The 19,706-nt window shown below is 45.3% G+C and overlaps 1 protein-coding gene across 1 annotated transcript; it reads left to right on the plus strand.

Annotated features, from left to right (window-relative positions):
• The first annotated feature begins 540 nt into the window (after positions 1 to 540).
• LOC140113972 (uncharacterized) lies at positions 541 to 11,655 on the plus strand. The gene is made up of 3 exons (XM_072132674.1): positions 541 to 692; positions 8,417 to 8,779; positions 11,086 to 11,655. Exons 1-3 carry the CDS (start codon positions 650 to 652, stop codon positions 11,337 to 11,339), a joined length of 660 nt encoding a protein of 219 aa, XP_071988775.1. The 5' UTR covers positions 541 to 649; the 3' UTR covers positions 11,340 to 11,655.
• The last annotated feature ends 8,051 nt before the right edge of the window (positions 11,656 to 19,706 follow it).

The following is a 19,706-nucleotide window of genomic DNA, read 5'->3' on the forward strand; positions in this document are numbered from 1 at the left end:
AGCTCAGGGGCAGATTAGTCTAGCTATCCACCAGAGCTCAGGGGCGGAGGAGGGTAGCTATCCACCAGAGCTCAGGGGCAGATGAGGCTAGCTATCCACCAGAGCCCAGGGGCAGACTAGGCTAGCTATCCACCAGAGCCCAGGGGCAGACTAGGGTAGCTATCCACCAGAGTCCAGGGGTGGATGAGGGTAGCTATCCACCAGAGTCCAGGAGCAGATGACGGTAGCTATCCACCAGACGCAACTGTGGTAGCAGCAACAGGATCAGCCTGGAGAAACAATCCCGTGTCCCTGTTTTGCCCTGGGACCTGGTGGGACAAAGATCGGGTCCTGTGGCCTCTGTTGTCTTCTCTTTATTGCCACTCAGGGGAAATTTATCAGCAGTGTCTGAAAGCAAAACCGTTACTCATTACAACCAATCAGAACTCAGAACTTTTATTTTCCCACATAAAATGAAAGCTGAGCTCTGACTTGTTGCCAGGAGCAGGTTGAAAAGTTCTGATCTCAGACACTTGTGATAAATCTCCCCCAGGTCTGCTTGTACTTTCTCTCGGAGTCTTCTCATGCAGGAAATACCTGATACTTTCATTTCTTCTCTTGTAAGCAGAGACGTGCACCTGGCAGAACAGTCTTAGACCCCGGGTTCGCCATGTGTCCCCCCTACGTTCTCCCCATGCTGTGTATCCTGACAGGTAAGTGAACCCGCAGATGTATACATGGAATTTGGAGGGTGAGTGCAGGTTATGGCCCAGTAGAGTTCACACATTCACTACGGGACCAGGGACAGATAAGGGCAGGGGTGACCCCATGGAAGGAGGGATCAAGGACCTCTGAATGTATGACCACAATGCTCATGGTGGATGCCTTCTGTGTATGGTGATGGTAGAAACTCCTCTGCTGTACATGTAGAGGATGCCCCCGGTCTATGGTGATGGTAGAACCTACTCTCCTCTAGGTGTAGAGGATGTCCCCGGTCTATGGTGATGGTAGAACCTCCTCTCCTCTAGGTGTAGAGGATGGCCCCTGTCTATGGTAATGGTAGCACCTCCCCTCCTCTAGGTGTAGAAGATGTCCCCTGTCAATGGTGATGGTAGAACCTCCTCTCCTCTAGGTGTAGAGGATGTCCACTGTCTATGGTGATGGTAGAACCTCCTCTCCTCTAGGTGTAGAGGATGTCCCCTGTCTATGGTGATGGTATAACCCCCTCTCCTCTAGGTGTAGAGGATGTCCCCTGTCTATGGTGATGGTAGAACCTCCTCTCCTCTTGGTGTAGAGGATGCCCCCTGTCTATGGTGATGGTAGAACCTCCTCTCCTCTAGGTGTAGAGGATGCCCCCTGTCTATGATGATGGTAGAACCGCCTCTCCTCTATGTGTAGAGGATGCCCCCTGTCTATGGTGATGGTAGAACCGCCTCTCCTCTATGTGTAGAGGATGCCCCCTGTCTATGGTGATGGTAGAGCCTCCTCCCCTCTAGGTGTAGAGGATGCCCCCTGTCTATGGTGATGGTAGAACCTCCTCTCCACTAGGTGTAGAGGATGTCCCCTGTCTATGGTGATGGTAGAACCTCCTCTCCTCTAGGTGTAGAGGATGCCCCCTGTCTATGGTGATGGTAGACCCTCCTCTCCTCTAGGTGTAGAGGATGCCCCCTGTCTATGGTGATGGTAGAACCTCCTCTCCTCTAGGTGTAGTGGTGGCGAACCTATGGCACGGGTGCCAGAGGTGGCACTCAGAGCCCTCTCTGTGGGCACCCAGGTCATGACCAGAGAAGACTCCAGGTATCTTCCTGCAGTTCCAGACAGCCCAGGACTTGCTGTGCACAGAGCTATTTTAAAGTGACAGTGCTACTTGGGACTACTGGAGGAGTGGGAAGGTGTGGACAGATCTGCATTATCATTGTAGCTCCTGCTCCGGCCCTGACAATTCTTCCTGTTTATTGGATCCTGGAGGGAAACTACAATGACCATCCAAATTTCTTCTATTTTCTGCTTTATTGGTGTCCTCAGGTGCTGATATGAATGAAAGTTGTGACAGAACAGGGAGTATAAATCACTAATTAAATTTCTGTGTTGGCACTTCGCGATAAATAAGTGGGTCTTTGTTGTAGTTTGGGCACTCTGTCTCTAAAAGGTTCGCCATCACTGGTGTAGAGGATGCCCCCTGTGTATGGTGATGGTAGAACCTCCTCTCCTCTAGGTGTAGAGGATGCCCCCTGTCTATGGTGATGGTAGAACCTCCTCTCCTCTAGGTGTAGAGGATGCCCCTGTCTATGGTGATGGTAGAACCGCCTCTCGTCTAGGTGTAGAGGATGTCCCCTGTCTATGGTGATGGTAGATCCTCCTCTCCTCTAGGTGTAGAGGATGCCCCCTGTCTATGGTGATGGTAGAACCTCCTCTCCTCTGGGTATAGAGGATGTCCCCTGTCTATGGTGATGGTAGAACTTCCTCTCCTCTAGGTGTAGAGGATGTCCCCTGTCTATGGTGATGGTAGAACTTCCTCTCCTCTAGGTGTAGAGGATGCCTCCTGTCTATGGTGATGGTAGAACCTCCTCTCCTCTAGGTGTAGAGGTTGTCCCCTCTCTATGGTGATGGTAGAACCACCTCTCCTCTAGGTGTAGAGGATGCCCCCTGTCTATGGTGATGGTAGAACCTCCCCTCCTCTAGGTGTAGAGGATGCCCCCTGTCTATGGTGATGGTAGAACCTCCTCTCCTCTAGGTGTAGAGGATGCCCCCTGTCTATGGTGATGGTAGAACCTCCTCTCCTCTAGGTGTAGAGGATGCCCCCTGTCTATGGTGATAGTAGACCCTCCTCTCCTCTAGGTGTAGAGGATGCCCCCTGTCTATGGTGATGGTAGACCCTCCTCTCCTCTAGGTTTAGAGGATGCCCCCTGTCTATGGTGATGGTAGAACCTCCTCTCCTCTAGGTGTAGAGGATGCCCCTGTCTATGGTGATGGTAGAACCTCCTCTCCTCTATGTGTAGAGGATGCCCCTTGTCTATGGTGATGGTAGAACCTCCTTTCCTCTAGGTGTAGAGGATGCCCCCTGTCTATGGTGATGGTAGAACCTCCTCTCCTCTAGGTGTAGAGGATGCCCCCTGTCTATGGTGATGGTAGAACCACCTCTCCCCAAGGTGTAGAGGATGCCCCCTGTCTATGGTGATGGTAGAACCTCCTCTCCTCTAGGTGTAGAGGATGCCCCCTGTCTATGGTGATGGTAGAACCTCCTCTCCTCTAGGCGTAGAGGATGCCCCCTGTCTATGGTGATGGTAGAACCTCCTCTCCTCTAGGTGTAGAGGATCCCCCTGTCTATGGTGATGGTAGAACCTCCTCTCCACTAGGTGTAGAGGATGCCCCCTGTCTATGGTGATGGTAGAACCTCCTCTCCTCTAGGTGTAGAGGATGCCTCCTGTCTATGGTGATGGTAGAACCTCCTCTCCTCTAGGTGTAGAGGATGCCCCCTGTCTATGGTGATGGTAGACCCTCCTCTCCTCTAGGTTTAGAGGATGCCCCTGTCTATGGTGATGGTAGAACCACCTCTCCTCAAGGTGTAGAGGATCCCCCCTGTTTATGGTGATGGTATTTGTACATTGTAATGCTGTACTCACCTAGCCACCCTTTTTCTAAACTGAATAATCCCAAAATTTGGCATCTGTCCTTTTATTCTAGTCCACACATTTCCCCAATGCTCTTGGTTGCTCTTCTCTGCCCTTTTTATACACTGGTGCCAAAAACTGTCCAAAATGGGGCGAATTTACTAAGGGCCGTGCTCCAGGTTTTTATCAGACTATGGGGGTCATTTACTAAGGGCCCGATTCACGGTTTCCCGACGTGTTACCCGAATATTTCCGATTTGCGCCGATTTTCCATGAATTGCCCCAGGATTTTGGTGCACACGATCGGATTGTGGCGCATCGACGCTGGCATGCACGCGACGGAAATGGAGGGGCGTGGCCAAACGAAAACCCGACGTATTCGTAAGAAACGCCGCATTTAAAAAAAAAAAAAAGTGTCGCGGGACTCGCGCTTACCTTCACTCGGTCTGGCTTGGTGAAGATCAGTGCATTCCGGGGAACTTCAGCGCAGCAGCGCCACCTGGTGGACATCGGAGGAACTGCCTTAGTGAATCCCGGCCGGACCCGAATCCACCGCAGAGAACGTGCCGCTGGATCGCGAATGGACCGGGTAAGTATACTATCCCCCAATACCTCCAAGTCTTTTTCTCCATCAGTTTTACCAATAATTTTATCATTTAACACATTTAATAATTTAATTTTCATTTCCTTGACCCAAGTGCATAACTTTACATTTATCTACATTAAACCTCATCAGCCATTTCTTTGCCCACTCCTCAAGCTTCCACAAATCCTTCTCTGTATTAAGTACTTTACAGAGCTTAGTATCATCTGCAAATATTGAAACTCAATTGAAAACCCACAACAAGGTCATTAACAAAAATATTAAAAAGTGGACTCAATGCTGACCCCTGTGGCCTCCACTGGTAACGTCACCCCAATCTGAGAATGTTCAAATCATGACGACCCCATCATCCGGCACCAGACACGCGGGGATCCATGGTCCGGCACCAGACACGCGGGGATCCATGGTCCGGCACCAGACAAGCGGGGATCCATGGTCCGGCACCAGACACGCGGGGATCCATGGTCCGGCACCAGACACGCGGGGATCCATGGTCCGGCACGCAGCAGAGAACTGTCTAGTCCTCCTCCCCACTGGTCTGAAGACAGACTGATTATTACATCTCCCTCAATGCTCCACACAATGGGGGTCATTTACTAAGGGTCCGAACACCACACTTTCGTCGGGTTTCCCGAATATTTCCGATTTGCACTGAATTGCCTCGGGATTTTGGCGCATGCGAACGGATTGTGCCGCATCGGTGCCGGCTTTCACGTGACAGAAATCGGGGGGCGTGGCCGTCGGACAACCCGACGGATTCGGAAAAAGAATTTAAAAAAAACTATTTGTGTCGCAAGCCCAAGCACTCACATGCACCAGGAAGAAGAAGGTGAACTCCGGCAGACCTCGGCGCAGCAGCGACACCAGGTGGACATCGGGCGCACAACCTTAGTGAATCCCGGAAGACCCGAAGCCTCATCGGACAATGCACTGCAGGAACGCCACTGGACCGGGTAAGTAAATGAGCCCCAATATGATGTGAATGCACTAAATTACTCTCAGGTTTACTTTATTCAATAATTTGTTGATGGTTTTATTAAAGTATTGAGATAAATGATGATAGAGATAGATGATATGAGGTGAATACATGGCAGATAGTAATGTAGCAGGTAACCATCCCCTCCCCCGCACTATCCTGCAGTAACCAGGCCACCTTACATGTTGCCGTGGCTTAGCGGATGACGTGGCGCTGTGTCGGGGGTCTGGTCAGGATGTGGTTTTGGTTTAGATTTCCTCATACTTTCCATGTAAAGGTGAAACTGAGAATATAGTTGTATTAACCCTACGGTGTCTTCACATCTACAACCCCCACAGTGCAGCCCTCAGAACATTGTGAGGACCGCACCCCATAACCTCCGTGGCTCCTGAGCTTATACACTCCTGAATACGGGCCACACGTACAGCGCACTTACATTTGTAGCACATGTCCAAACCTCTCACTACATGCAGTTCATCTCTTATCGTTCTTTGACACTTTCATATCCTAAGAGTCATTTCCACCCACAGTCCCAAAACCACGTGAAGTGAAGTGCATTTACATGTCAAAATTTATGTCCAATCAAAAAGTCCTTAAAGGACGCCTGTCATCAGGTCTGTGTCACTTGTCCTGTCACCTCTTCCTGTTGGAGCAGCTCACAAGGATCCATCCCAGCCTTTATCTAGTTATTTCATACATTATTCATTGTAAAATCATCTATTTTTTATCATGTAAATGAGGCTGGTCACATGGTCAGAGGCAGTGATGTCACCCCTGTTCCCCCTCCCCTCTCCTCCCCCTGCTCATGTCGGTGTGTAATGTATAGTAAAGCATTGCTGGTGTGTGTGCTGCATCTGCTGACATGCTGCATCCTCCTAATATACAGGTGAGAGACACAGACATCAGCTACACAAGTACCTGACATGTTCTGCTGTAACATGGCTGCATCCTGGAGCTGCTGTATCTCTCCTATACACACACACAGACTGCAGGGGGCGCCAGCACCAGGAAGCACATCATTATACAGCCTCACATCATTATACAGGCTGTCAGTCATGTGTATAGGAGTATCTCATACACACACAGGCTGCAGGGGGCGCCAGCACCAGGAAGCACATCATTATACAGCCTCACATCATTATACAGGCTGTCAGTCATGCACTGGGGGTGTGGCTGTGCCTCCCACTCATGAATATCGTGGACAGCTTGAATATGCTAATGCTTCATTGGACATTTCACAGGTCATTTGCATACAGCTTTAGGACCTCATTGCTTAGGATTACAGGCATGTAGAGGGACAATGAAGGGATAGAGGCAATGCTCTCTAGTGGCAGTTTATGATAATATATTTAGTTTAGGGGGGTTATTTTGCATGACGGGTTCTCTTTAAGGGGAGACTATGGATGGAACGGGTACAGAGGGATCTGGAGGAGACTGAAGAGTCTGGAGAACATTCAGAGTGTGAGGTGGAGACATGTGGCAGAGGACGACATCTAGAAGAGAGAAAGGAGACAGAAGAGCCAGGAAGGTCAGGGGAGTAGCAGATGGCTCTGCAGGGGCAGGGTCTTGCCAAGGCTCATTGATCACATGATGCAAGTTTCTGAACATCTAAAATGTGGCTGAGAGGATGTAACCCATGAGGGGGGCATAGAAATGAAAGATAAATTTACCAAAGTCCCAAGTTCTATAGTCTATCCTATTTTAACTGGTTTGCAACCGCCCACCGTGTATTCACGGCAGCGGTCGGGTCCCGGTGCATGGAGAGAGCTCACGGGCTGAGCCCTCTCCATAGCCGGTAAGTCTTTGCTGCATATTGCCAGCACCGATCGCAGTGATCGCTGCCAGGAAAGCTACCGGCAGCCTCAAAAAGATAGCGGCGCATGGGTGCCGCCATCTTGCCTGGGATCGTCGCTTCCCACGACGTCATCGGGGAACGGCGATCCGTCTCCATGGTAGCCTTGGGTCTTTGGAAGACCCGAGGCTATTCCGTTTTAACATTATAATGAATGAGGAGGAAAATCCCCATATACTGCAGTATGGCAGTATATTATATGATCGTACAGACAACCTAGGGTTAAAGTACCCTAGGGAGTCTGTAAAATATTAAAAATAAAAATAAGACAAAGTTTTTAAAAAAATTATAATAAAAAAACCTAAAAATTCAAATCACCCCCCTTTTCCCTAGAACTGACATAAATATAAATAAACAGTAAAAATCATAAACACATTAGGTATCGCCGCGTCCAAAAATGTCCGATCTATCAAAATATAATAACATTTTTTCACTGTGTTTAACCCCGTAACCGAAAATAGCGCCCAAAGTAAAAAATGGCACTTTTTTGCCATTTTGAAAAATATTAAAAAAAAAATCTATAAAAAGTGATCAAAAAGTCGTACAGTCCTTAAAATGATATCATTGGAAATATTATCAAATGTCGCAAAAAATGACACCACCCACAGCTCCGTACTACAAAGTATAAAAAAGTTATTAGCGCCAGAAATGGCAAAATCAACAAAAAAAACTTTTGTACAGGAGGTTTTAATTTTTGTAAATGTATGAAAACATTATATAACCTATACAAATTTGGTATCCCCTTAATCGTACCGACCCAAAGAATAAAGCAGACCTGTCATTTGGGGCGCTCAGTGAAAGACGTAATATCCAAGCCCACAAGGAAATGGCGCAAACGCGTTTTTTCACCATTTTTACTGCATTTGGAATTTTTTTCCCGCTTCCGAGTACACGGCATGGAATATTTAATACCATCACTGTGAAGTGCAATTTGTTACACAGAAAACAAGTCATCACACAGCTCTGTACATGGAAAAATAAAAAAGTTATAGATTTTTGAAGGTGGGGAGTGAAAAATGGACATGAAAAAAAAACAGGAAAGGGCCCGGTCCTTAACCGGTTAATTAGATGTTTAGTGATCAGTACGACCTACAGTCCCTCATCCAGGGTCTCATTTAGGAATAAGTCACTGGTGGTGGTCCTGATCACAAGTCTGTTCAGTAGTTTGTGTGGATCTGCCTTACAATATCCCATTCCCTACTGCCGTTTCCTGACTTCTCTCCGACCTATGACCCCATGTCGCCTGCCTTGCCTTGATCTGTCCATCACCTGCCTGTCCTGACCTCAGCTCGTTTTGCCTGATAACTCTGTCTCTCGGCGGCTGATACTCATGTCGGGACAACCTCTAGGTAGGTGAGGTGGTCAGTGGGATAATTTCCCAATGTCTTCCCCAGGTTTTGTAGGAGCTCTCAACATCTCCGCTTACCCTCAAGTCACCGGCTATGAAAACGACTCCATCACACTGGCGGTGTCCTACGAGGCCAGCAACACAACAGACTGGCTCCAGATACGGTGGATCATGGTTCATCCAAAAGCTAGGGACTTAGTTATCTGCACTAGACGCTCGGAGAACAACTACAGCACGTTCCCAGAAAACGGATATGAAAATCGCATGACTGTGGATCCAGAGACCGGGACACTGACCATTAAACACCTGAGCAAGGAGGACGAGGGGACGTACAAGATGTCCATTATGGACACTACGCATGAAAACTCAATCCTGCTCAATGTCACAGTCCTACCTGCAGGAGTCACGGGTAAGTCTTGTACCCGGGAAACTAGGAGATAAAGACTTGGTGGTCGATCTTCGGAAACAAAGTTTCTATACATCATCATCAGGATTGACCAAACAAGAAACTGAAGGACTGAAAAAGTGACTACTATATAACTACTATAATACTGCCCCCTATGTACAGGAATATAACTACTATAATACTGCCCCTATGTACAGGAATATAACTACTATAATACTGCCCCCTATGTACAGGGATATAACTACTATAATACTGCCCCCTATGTACAAGAATATAACTACTATAATACTGCCCCCTATGTACAAGAATATAACTACTATAATACTGCCCCCTATGTACAAGAATATAACTACTATAATACTGCCCCCTATGTACAGGAATATAACTACTATAATACTGCCCCCTATGTACAGGAATATAACTACTATAATACTGCCCCCTATGTACAGGGATATAACTACTATAATACTGCCCCCTATGTACAGGGATATAACTACTATAATACTGCCCCCTATGTACAGGAATATAACTACTATAATACTGCCCCTATGTACAGGAATATAACTACTATAATACTGCCCCTATGTACAGGAATATAACTACTATAATACTGCCCCCTATGTACAGGAATATAACTACTATAATACTGCCCCTATGTACAGGGATATAACTACTATAATACTGCCCCCTATGTACAGGAATATAACTACTATAATACTGCCCCTATGTACAGGAATATAACTACTATAATACTGCCCCCTATGTACAAGAATATAACTACTATAATACTGCCTCCTATGTACAGGAATATAGCTACTATAATACTGCCCCTATGTACAGGAATATAACTACTATAATACTGTCCCTATGTACAAGAATATAACTACTATAATACTGCCCCCTATGTACAAGAATATAACTACTATAATACTGCCTCCTATGTACAGGAATATAACTACTATAATACTGCCTCCTATGTACAGGAATATAACTACTATAATACTGCCCCCTATGTACAGGAATATAACTACTATAATACTGCCCCCTATGTACAGGAATATAACTACTATAATACTGCCCCCTATGTACAGGAATATAACTACTATAATACTGCCCCCTATGTACAGGAATATAACTACTATAATACTGCCCCCTATGTACAGGAATATAACTACTATAATACTGCCCCCTATGTACAGGAATATAACTACTATAATACTGCCCCCTATGTACAGGGATATAACTACTATAATACTGCCCCCTATGTACAGGAATATAACTACTATAATACTGCCTCCTATGTACAGGAATATAACTACTATAATACTGCCCCCTATGTACAGGAATATAACTACTATAATACTGTCTCCTATGTACAGGAATATAACTACTATAATACTGCCCCCTATGTACAAGAATATAACTACTATAATACTGCCCCTATGTACAGGAATATAACTACTATAATACTGCTTCCTATGTACAGGGATATAACTACTATAATACTGCCCCTATGTACAAGAATATAACTACTATAATACTGCCCCCTATGTACAGGAATATAACTACTATAATACTGCCCCCTATGTACAGGGATATAACTACTATAATACTGCCCCCTATGTACAGGAATATAACTACTATAATACTGCCCCTATGTACAGGAATATAACTACTATAATACTGCCCCTATGTACAGGAATATAACTACTATAATACTGCCCCCTATGTACAGGAATATAACTACTATAATACTGCCCCTATGTACAGGGATATAACTACTATAATACTGCCCCCTATGTACAGGAATATAACTACTATAATACTGCCCCTATGTACAGGAATATAACTACTATAATACTGCCCCCTATGTACAGGAATATAACTACTATAATACTGCCCCCTATGTACAAGAATATAACTACTATAATACTGTCCCCTATGTACAAGAATATAACTACTATAATACTGCCCCCTATGTACAGGAATATAGCTACTATAATACTGCCCCCTATGTACAAGAATATAACTACTATAATACTGCCCCCTATGTACAAGAATATAACTACTATAATACTGCCCCCTATGTACAGGAATATAACTACTATAATACTGCCCCCTATGTACAGGAATATAACTACTATAATACTTCCCCTATGTACAGGAATATAACTACTATAATACTGCCCCCTATGTACAAGAATATAACTACTATAATACTGCCCCTATGTACAGGAATATAACTACTATAATACTGCCCCCTATATACAGGGATATAACTATCATATGACTGCTTTGTGTTTTTTCAGAATCACATCTAGAATTGGAACATGATTCAGAACCAGTACCAGGACCAGGACCAACGGCGATCTATAGGGACCACTGCTTCTGCTCACGTAACAGCAGCTCTATAGACGTCTCCACCTCCGCCTGGATTTTCTTCATCAGTCGCGTCTCCTCTTTTTTCATCACTTTTTTTTTGTTACTTTTTATTTACACTAAGAATAGAAATCGTCCCGGGAGGCGGAGACTGAGGACCTTACCCTCACGTCACCCATGGTAACAGCTCAGGTATTTTCTGCTACAAAGTTTAAGATAATTGGGAAGCTCCGCCCCTGAGGAACCCGACCACACACAGCAGCGGAAGATTGTACTCAAGCAGGAAGAGGTGAATCATGGGAGACTCCGCTCTGTGAATGATGTATTAAAGACAAATCATCTGAACCATATTATAGAGAGGAGACCGGAGATATAACAGGCGTCACATCCAAGGATGCCGAGAGGAGGACAAAACATGAAGACGTCACAGATGCTGCAACATGTTACCCAAGATCTTATCATTCTGGACCTCTCCAGTGTAATAAGAATATACATTATCTTACAGTGAATAAATAGTTCATGAAATTAAACACAAAGTAATACCCAGGTTATAGCGGCTGTACATATATCATTATATACAGGAGATCCCCAGGTTATAGCGGCTGTACATATATCATTATATACAGGAGATCCCCAGGTTATAGCGGCTGTACATATATCATTATATACAGGAGATCCCCAGGTTATACCAACTGTACATATATCATTATATACAGGAGATCCCCAGGTTATAGCGGCTGTACATATATCATTATATACAGGAGATCCCCAGGTTATAGCGGCTGTACATATATCATTATATACAGGAGATATCCAGGTTATACCGGCTGTACATATATCATTATATACAGGAGATCCCCAGGTTATACCGGCTGTATATATATATCATTATATACAGGAGAACCCCAAGGTTATACCGGCTGTACATATATCATTATATACAGGAGATCCCCAGGTTATACCGGCTGTACATATATCATTATATACAGGAGATCCCCAGGTTATACCAGCTGTACATATATCATTATATACAGGAGATCCCCAGGTTATACCGGCTGTACATATATCATTATATACAGGAGATCCCCAGGTTATACCAGCTGTACATATATCATTATATACAGGAGATCCCCAGGTTATACCGGCTGTACATATATCACTATATACAGGAGATCCCCAGGTTATACCGGCTGTACATATATCACTATATACAGGAGATCCCCAGGTTATACCGGCTGTTCATATATCATTATATACAGGAGATCCCCAGGTTATACCGGCTGTACATATATCATTATATACAGGAGATCCCCAGGTTATACCAGCTGTACATATATCATTATATACAGGAGATCCCAAGGTTATACCGGCTGTACATATGTAGTTATATACAGGAGATCCCCAGGTTATACCGGCTGTACATATATCATTATATACAGGAGATCCCCAGGTGATACCAGCTGTACAAATATCATTATATACAGGAGATCCCCAGGTTATACCGGCTGTACATATATCATTATATACAGGAGATCCCCAGGTTATACCAGTTGTACATATATCATTATATACAGGAGATCCCCAGGTTATACCGGCTGTACATATGTAGTTATATACAGGAGATCCCCAGGTTATACTGGCTGTACATATATCATTATATACAGGAGATCCCCAGGTTATACCGGCTGTACAAATATCATTATATACAGGAGATCCCCAGGTTATAGCGGCTGTACATATATCATTATATATAGGAGATCCCCAGGTTATACCGGCTGTACATATATCATTATATACAGGAGATCCCCAGGTTATACCGGCTGTAGATATATCATTATATACAAGAGATCCCCAGGTTATACCGGCTGTACATATATCATTATATACAGGAGATCCCCAGGTTATACCGGCTGTAGATATATCATTATATACAGGAGAACCCCAAGGTTATACCGGCTGTACATATATCATTATATACAGGAGATCCCCAGGTTATACCGGCTGTACATATATCATTATATACAGGAGATCCCCAGGTTATACCAACTGTACATATATCATTATATACAGGAGATCCCCAGGTTATACCGGCTGTACATATATCACTATATTCAGGAGATCCCCAGGTTATACCGGCTGTACATATATCATTATATACAGGAGATCCCCAGGTTATACCGGCTGTACATATATCATTATATACAGGAGATCCCCAGGTTATATCGGCTGTACATATATCATTATATACAGGAAATCCCCAGGTTATACCAGCTGTACATATATCATTATATACAGGAGATCCCCAGGTTATACCGGCTGTACATATATCATTATATACAGGAGATCTCCAGGTTATACCGGCTGTACATATATCATTATATACAGGAGATCCCCAGGTTATACCGGCTGTACATATATCATTATATACAGGAGATCCCCAAGTTATACCGGCTGTACATATATCATTATATACAGGAGATCCCCAGGTTATACCAACTGTACATATATCATTATATACAGGAGATCCCCAGGTTATACCGGCTGTATATATATCATTATATACAGGAGATCCCCAGGTTATACCGGCTGTACATATATCATTATATACAGGAGATCCCCAGGTTATAGCGGCTGTACATATATCACTATATACTGGAGATCCCCAGGTTATACCGGCTGTACATATATCATTATATACAGGAGATCCCCAGGTTATACCAACTGTACATATATCATTATATACAGGAGATCCCCAGGTTATACCAACTGTACATATATCATTATATACAGGAGATCCCCAGGTTATAGCGGCTGTACATATATCACTATATACAGGAGATCCCCAGGTTATACCGGCTGTACATATATCATTATATACAGGAGATCCCCAAGTTATACCGGCTGTACATATATCATTATATACAGGAGATCCCCAGGTTATAGCGGCTGTACATATATCATTATATACAGGAGATCCCCAGGTTATAGCGGCTGTACATATATCATTATATACAGGAGATCCCCAGGTTATAGCGGCTGTACATATATCATTATATACAGGAGATCCCCAGGTTATACCGGCTGTACATATATCATTATATACAGGAGATTCCCAGGTTATACCAGCTGTACATATATCACTATATACAGGAGATCCCCAGGTTATACCGGCTGTACATACATCATTATATACAGGAGACCCCCAGGTTATAGCGGCTGTACATATATAGTTATATACAGGAGATCCCCAGGTTATACCGGCTGTACATATATCATTATATACAGGAGATCCCCAGGTTATACCGACTGTACATATATCATTATATACAGGAGATCCCCAGGTTATACCGGCTGTACATATATCATTATATACAGGAGATCCCCAGGTTATACCGGCTGTACATATATCACTATATACAGGAGATCACCAGGTTATACCGGCTGTACATACATCATTATATACAGGAGATCCCCAGGTTATACCGGCTGTACATATATAGTTATATACAGGTGATCCCCAGGTTATACCGGCTGTACATATACCATTATATACAGGAGATCCCCAGGTTATACCGGCTGTACATATATCATTATATACAGGAGATCCCCAGGTTATACCGGCTGTACATATATCATTATATACAGGGGATCCCCAGGTTATACCGGCTGTACATATACCATTATATACAGGAGATCCCCAGGTTATACCGGCTGTACATATATCATTATATACAGGAGATCCCCAGGTTATACCAGCTGTACAAATATCATTATATACAGGAGATCCCCAGGTTATACCGGCTGTACATATGTAGTTATATACAGGAGATCCCCAGGTTATACCAGCTGTACATATATCATTATATACAGGAGATCCCCAGGTTATACCGGCTGTACATATATAGTTATATACAGGTGATAGCCGGGTTATATAGTTGCTTCTATCAGTATATACAGGATTCTTCTGTGTGCAGATGGTGACATCTGGTGGTGATGACATGAAGTGCAGTCTATGTGATGTGATCTTTAACTCCTTAATGCCGCAGCCGGTTTTTAAGTTAATGCTCAGACCTTTTTCTTAAAATGTGACCAGTGTCTCTTCCTGCGGTAATAACTTTTCAACACTTTAAGATCTCCTTGTGATTTTCAGATTGTTTTCTCGTGAGACATTGTAGTTTATGTTAGTTGTGTCATTTCGGTGATCCGTTCCTTTTTTGGGGGGTAAAAATTCAATAATTTAGGAATAATTTGAAAAAAAATTACAATTTTCAAATGTTATACTTTTTAGCCAAAAAGTCATACCCCAATTTTTTTTTTGTAGAAACCTTTTGCCTTTGGTCTTATTCTTATTTGTTATTTATTTATTATTTATTATAATTTTATTTATTATTCTTATTTCCATTATTTGTTTTTCGGATCGGAGAAGGTTTCAGGTTTTCAGATATTCAAGAGATTTGAAAAATGCTAAATTTTTAGTGACCGATTCAGTTTGGAAGTGCCCTACAAAGGCTTCTGTACCATACACCCCCACAAGTGACACCATTTTACCAACCTCACATCTCAAACTATTCAAATCAGCATTTGAGAATTCTGTTAACCCTTTACATCTTTCTCTGGAAGCAAACAAAAATGCGTTGAAAATTTAGAAATTTCAATTTTTGAATAAGATTATTTTCATTTAGCCCTAAAATGGACACAATCAGAAGGAATTTGAGGTAAATGTACATCCCATAATTTTTGCCCAGCTTCTTCCGAGTGCGGCATTACCAGACGTGGGGATGTCAGATGCCGATTCGTCGGAGTTCGTGGTATTGGGTTTTTGGCAAATGTTTTGTGGTGTCACAGTGTACTGGAAGAGCCCCTGAAGTGACAGTACAATAGAAAACTCCCAATGATGTCACCATTTTGGAAACTAGACCCCTCAATGAATTTATCTTGGGGTGTGGTGAGCATTTTAACCCCCAACATGATGGTCAAAATTTAATGCAAAGTAAATGGTGCAGAGTAAAAGATGCATTTTTATCTCAAAAATGTCATTTTAGCACCTAATATATTGTGCCTAACTCATGCCACTTTAGACAAACACCCCAAAAATAATTCGGCAGGTTGTCCCGAGTACGGCAATACCACACATGTGCCAATAACTGACAGGCTGGGCGCACAGCAGGGCTGAGAAGGGAAGGAGCGAAATTTTGCTTTTGCAGCTCCATTTTCACCTGTCTGGATTTGGAGTGCCATGTCATGTTCTCAGGGCCCGTGAGGTGCCAGTGCAATAGAAACCCCCGAGAAATTAGACCATTTTGGAAACTACACCCCTCAAAGAATTTATCTTGGGGTGTGGTGAGCATTTTAACCACCAACATGCTGACCAAAATCTAATGCAAAGTAAATGGTGCATATATAAAAATTTAGTTTTTATCTCAAAAATGTCATTTTAGCACCTAATATATTGTGCCCAACCCATGGCACTTCAGACAAACACCCCAAAAATCATTCTGTGTGTTGTCCCGACTACGGCAATACCACACATGTGCCACTAACTGACAGGCTGGGCACACAGCAGGGCTGAGAAGGGAAGGAGCAGAATCTAGCTTTTGGAGCACCCGTTTCACTAGACTGGTGTTGGGGTGCCCCTGAGGTACCAGTACAATAGAAACCCCCGTGTAGTGACCACATTTTAGGAAAGAGCACCCCTCAAAGTATTTATTTAGGGTTGTATGAGCATTTTAACCCATAAGATCCTGCCTCAAATGTAACACAAATTGAACGGTGTGGAGTAAAATTTGCTTTGCAATTTCTCTAAATTTGTAATTGTAGCGTCAAAAGTATTTTACCCAATTCATGCAACTGGAGGCAAACACCCCAAAAATCATCATGCGGGTTCTCCCGGGTACATGCCAATAATCTAAAAGATGGAGACAGGGCAGGGCTCGGAGGAGAATGGCATTTGGAGTACCTACATTTACATTTTTTTGGCACCAGGAAACATTTGTAGATGCCCTCGGGATCAGTACAGCAGGAACCCCTGAGAACAGACCCTAAACTACACCCCTCCATGAATAAATCTAGGGGTGTAGAGGGTGTGTAACCCCACAGGTGGACCCCAAGTGATAGTACTAAATATCTATTATGTCATCTTGTGCCCAGCTCCTGCCACGGGAGGCAAACACCCCAAGAATCATGATGCAGCCTCTCTCTCTCCTGTCCTTGTACCCAGGCACTTCAGCACTACTACGGCCTTCTCGGGGGTTCCTCAGAGTCGCACAAACAAAACGTCCCCACACTCGTCCCCACTAGCAGACTCCATATAATTATATACCTCCACGTCAGTGTATGACTTCTGGGACATGGGGGGTGGGTAGTACACAACCTACACAGAACAACACAGAACAACGACTGCCCCTCCACGCTATTACTAGTCCAGCACAGAACTCCTGCCCCTCCACGCTATTACTACTCCAGCACAGAACGCCTGCCCCTCCACGCTATTACTACTCCAGCACAGAACGCCTGCCCCTCCACGCTATTACTACTCCAGCACAGAACGCTTACTCCTCCACGCTATTACTACTCCAGCACAGAACGCCTGCCCCCCCACGCTATTACTACTCCAGCACAGAACGCCTGCCCCCCCACGCTATTACTACTCCAGCACAGAACGCCTGCCCCCCCACGCTATTACTACTCCAGCACAGAACGCCTGCCCCTCCACGCTATTACTAGTCCAGCACAGAACGCCTGCCCCCCCACGCTATTACTACTCCAGCACAGAACGCCTGCCCCTCCACGCTATTACTACTCCAGCACAGAACGCCTGCTCCTCCACGCTATTACTAGTCCAGCACAGAACGCCTGCCCCCCCACGCTATTACTACTCCAGCACAGAACGCCTGCCCCTCCACGCTATTACTACTCCAGCACAGAACGCCTGCCCCTCCACGCTATTACTACTCCTCCACAGAACGCCTGCCCCTCCACGCTATTACTACTCCTCCACAGAACGCCTGCCCCTCCACGCTATTACTACTCCTCCACAGAACGCCTGCCCCCCCACGCTATTACTACTCCAGCACAGAACGCCTGCCCCTCCACGCTATTACTACTCCAGCACAGAACGCCTGCCCCTCCACGCTATTACTACTCCAGCACAGAACGCCTGCCCCTCCACGCTATTACTACTCCAGCACAGAACGCCTGCCCCTCCACGCTATTACTACTCCAGCACAGAACGCCTGCCCCTCCACGCTATTACTACTCCAGCACAGAACGCCTGCCCCTCCACGCTATTACTACTCCAGCACAGAACGCCTGCCCCTCCACGCTATTACTACTCCAGCACAGAACGCCTGCCCCTCCACGCTATTACTACTCCAGCACAGAACGCCTGCCCCTCCACGCTATTACTACTCCAGCACAGAACGCCTGCCCCTCCACGCTATTACTACTCCAGCACAGAACGCCAGCCCCTCCACGCTATTACTACTCCAGCACAGAACGCCTGCCCCTCCACGCTATTACTACTCCAGCACAGAACGCCTGCCCCTCCACGCTATTACTACTCCAGCACAGAACGCCTGCCCCTCCACGCTATTACTACTCCAGCACAGAACGCCTGCCCCTCCACGCTATTACTACTCCAGCACAGAACGCCTGCCCCTCCACGCTATTACTACTCCAGCACAGAACGCCTGCCCCTCCACGCTATTACTACTCCAGCACAGAACGCTTACTCCTCCACGCTATTACTACTCCAGCACAGAACGCCTGCCCCCCCACGCTATTACTACTCCAGCACAGAACGCCTGCCCCCCCACGCTATTACTACTCCAGCACAGAACGCCTGCTCCTCCACGCTATTACTACTCCAGCACAGAACGCCTGCTCCTCCACGCTATTACTACTCCAGCACAGAACGCCTGCCCCTCCACGCTATTACTACTCCAGCACAGAACGCCTGCCCCTCCACGCTATTACTACTCCAGCACAGAACGCCTGCCCCCCCACGCTATTACTACTCCAGCACAGAACGCCTGCCCCTCCACGCTATTACTACTCCAGCACAGAACGCCTGCCCCTCCACGCTATTACTACTCCAGCACAGAACGCCTGCCCCTCCACGCTATTACTAGTCCAGCACAGAACTCCTGCCCCTCCACGCTATTACTACTCCAGCACAGAACGCCTGCCCCCCCACGCTATTACTACTCCAGCACAGAACGCCTGCCCCTCCACGCTATTACTACTCCAGCACAGAACGCCTGCCCCCCCACGCTATTACTACTCCAGCACAGAACGCTTACTCCTCCACGCTATTATTACTCCAGCACAGAACGCTTACTCCTCCACGCTATTACTACTCCAGCACAGAACGCCTGCCCCTCCACGCTATTACTACTCCAGCACAGAACGCCTGCCCCCCCACGCTATTACTACTCCAGCACAGAACGCCTGCCCCTCCACGCTATTACTACTCCAGCACAGAACGCCTGCCCCTCCACGCTATTACTACTCCAGCACAGAACGCCTGCCCCTCCACGCTATTACTACTCCA

The sequence above is a fragment of the Engystomops pustulosus genome, chromosome 1 (assembly GCF_040894005.1).
Source record: "Engystomops pustulosus chromosome 1, aEngPut4.maternal, whole genome shotgun sequence".
In the NCBI taxonomy this organism is placed as follows: Eukaryota; Metazoa; Chordata; class Amphibia; order Anura; family Leptodactylidae; genus Engystomops; species Engystomops pustulosus.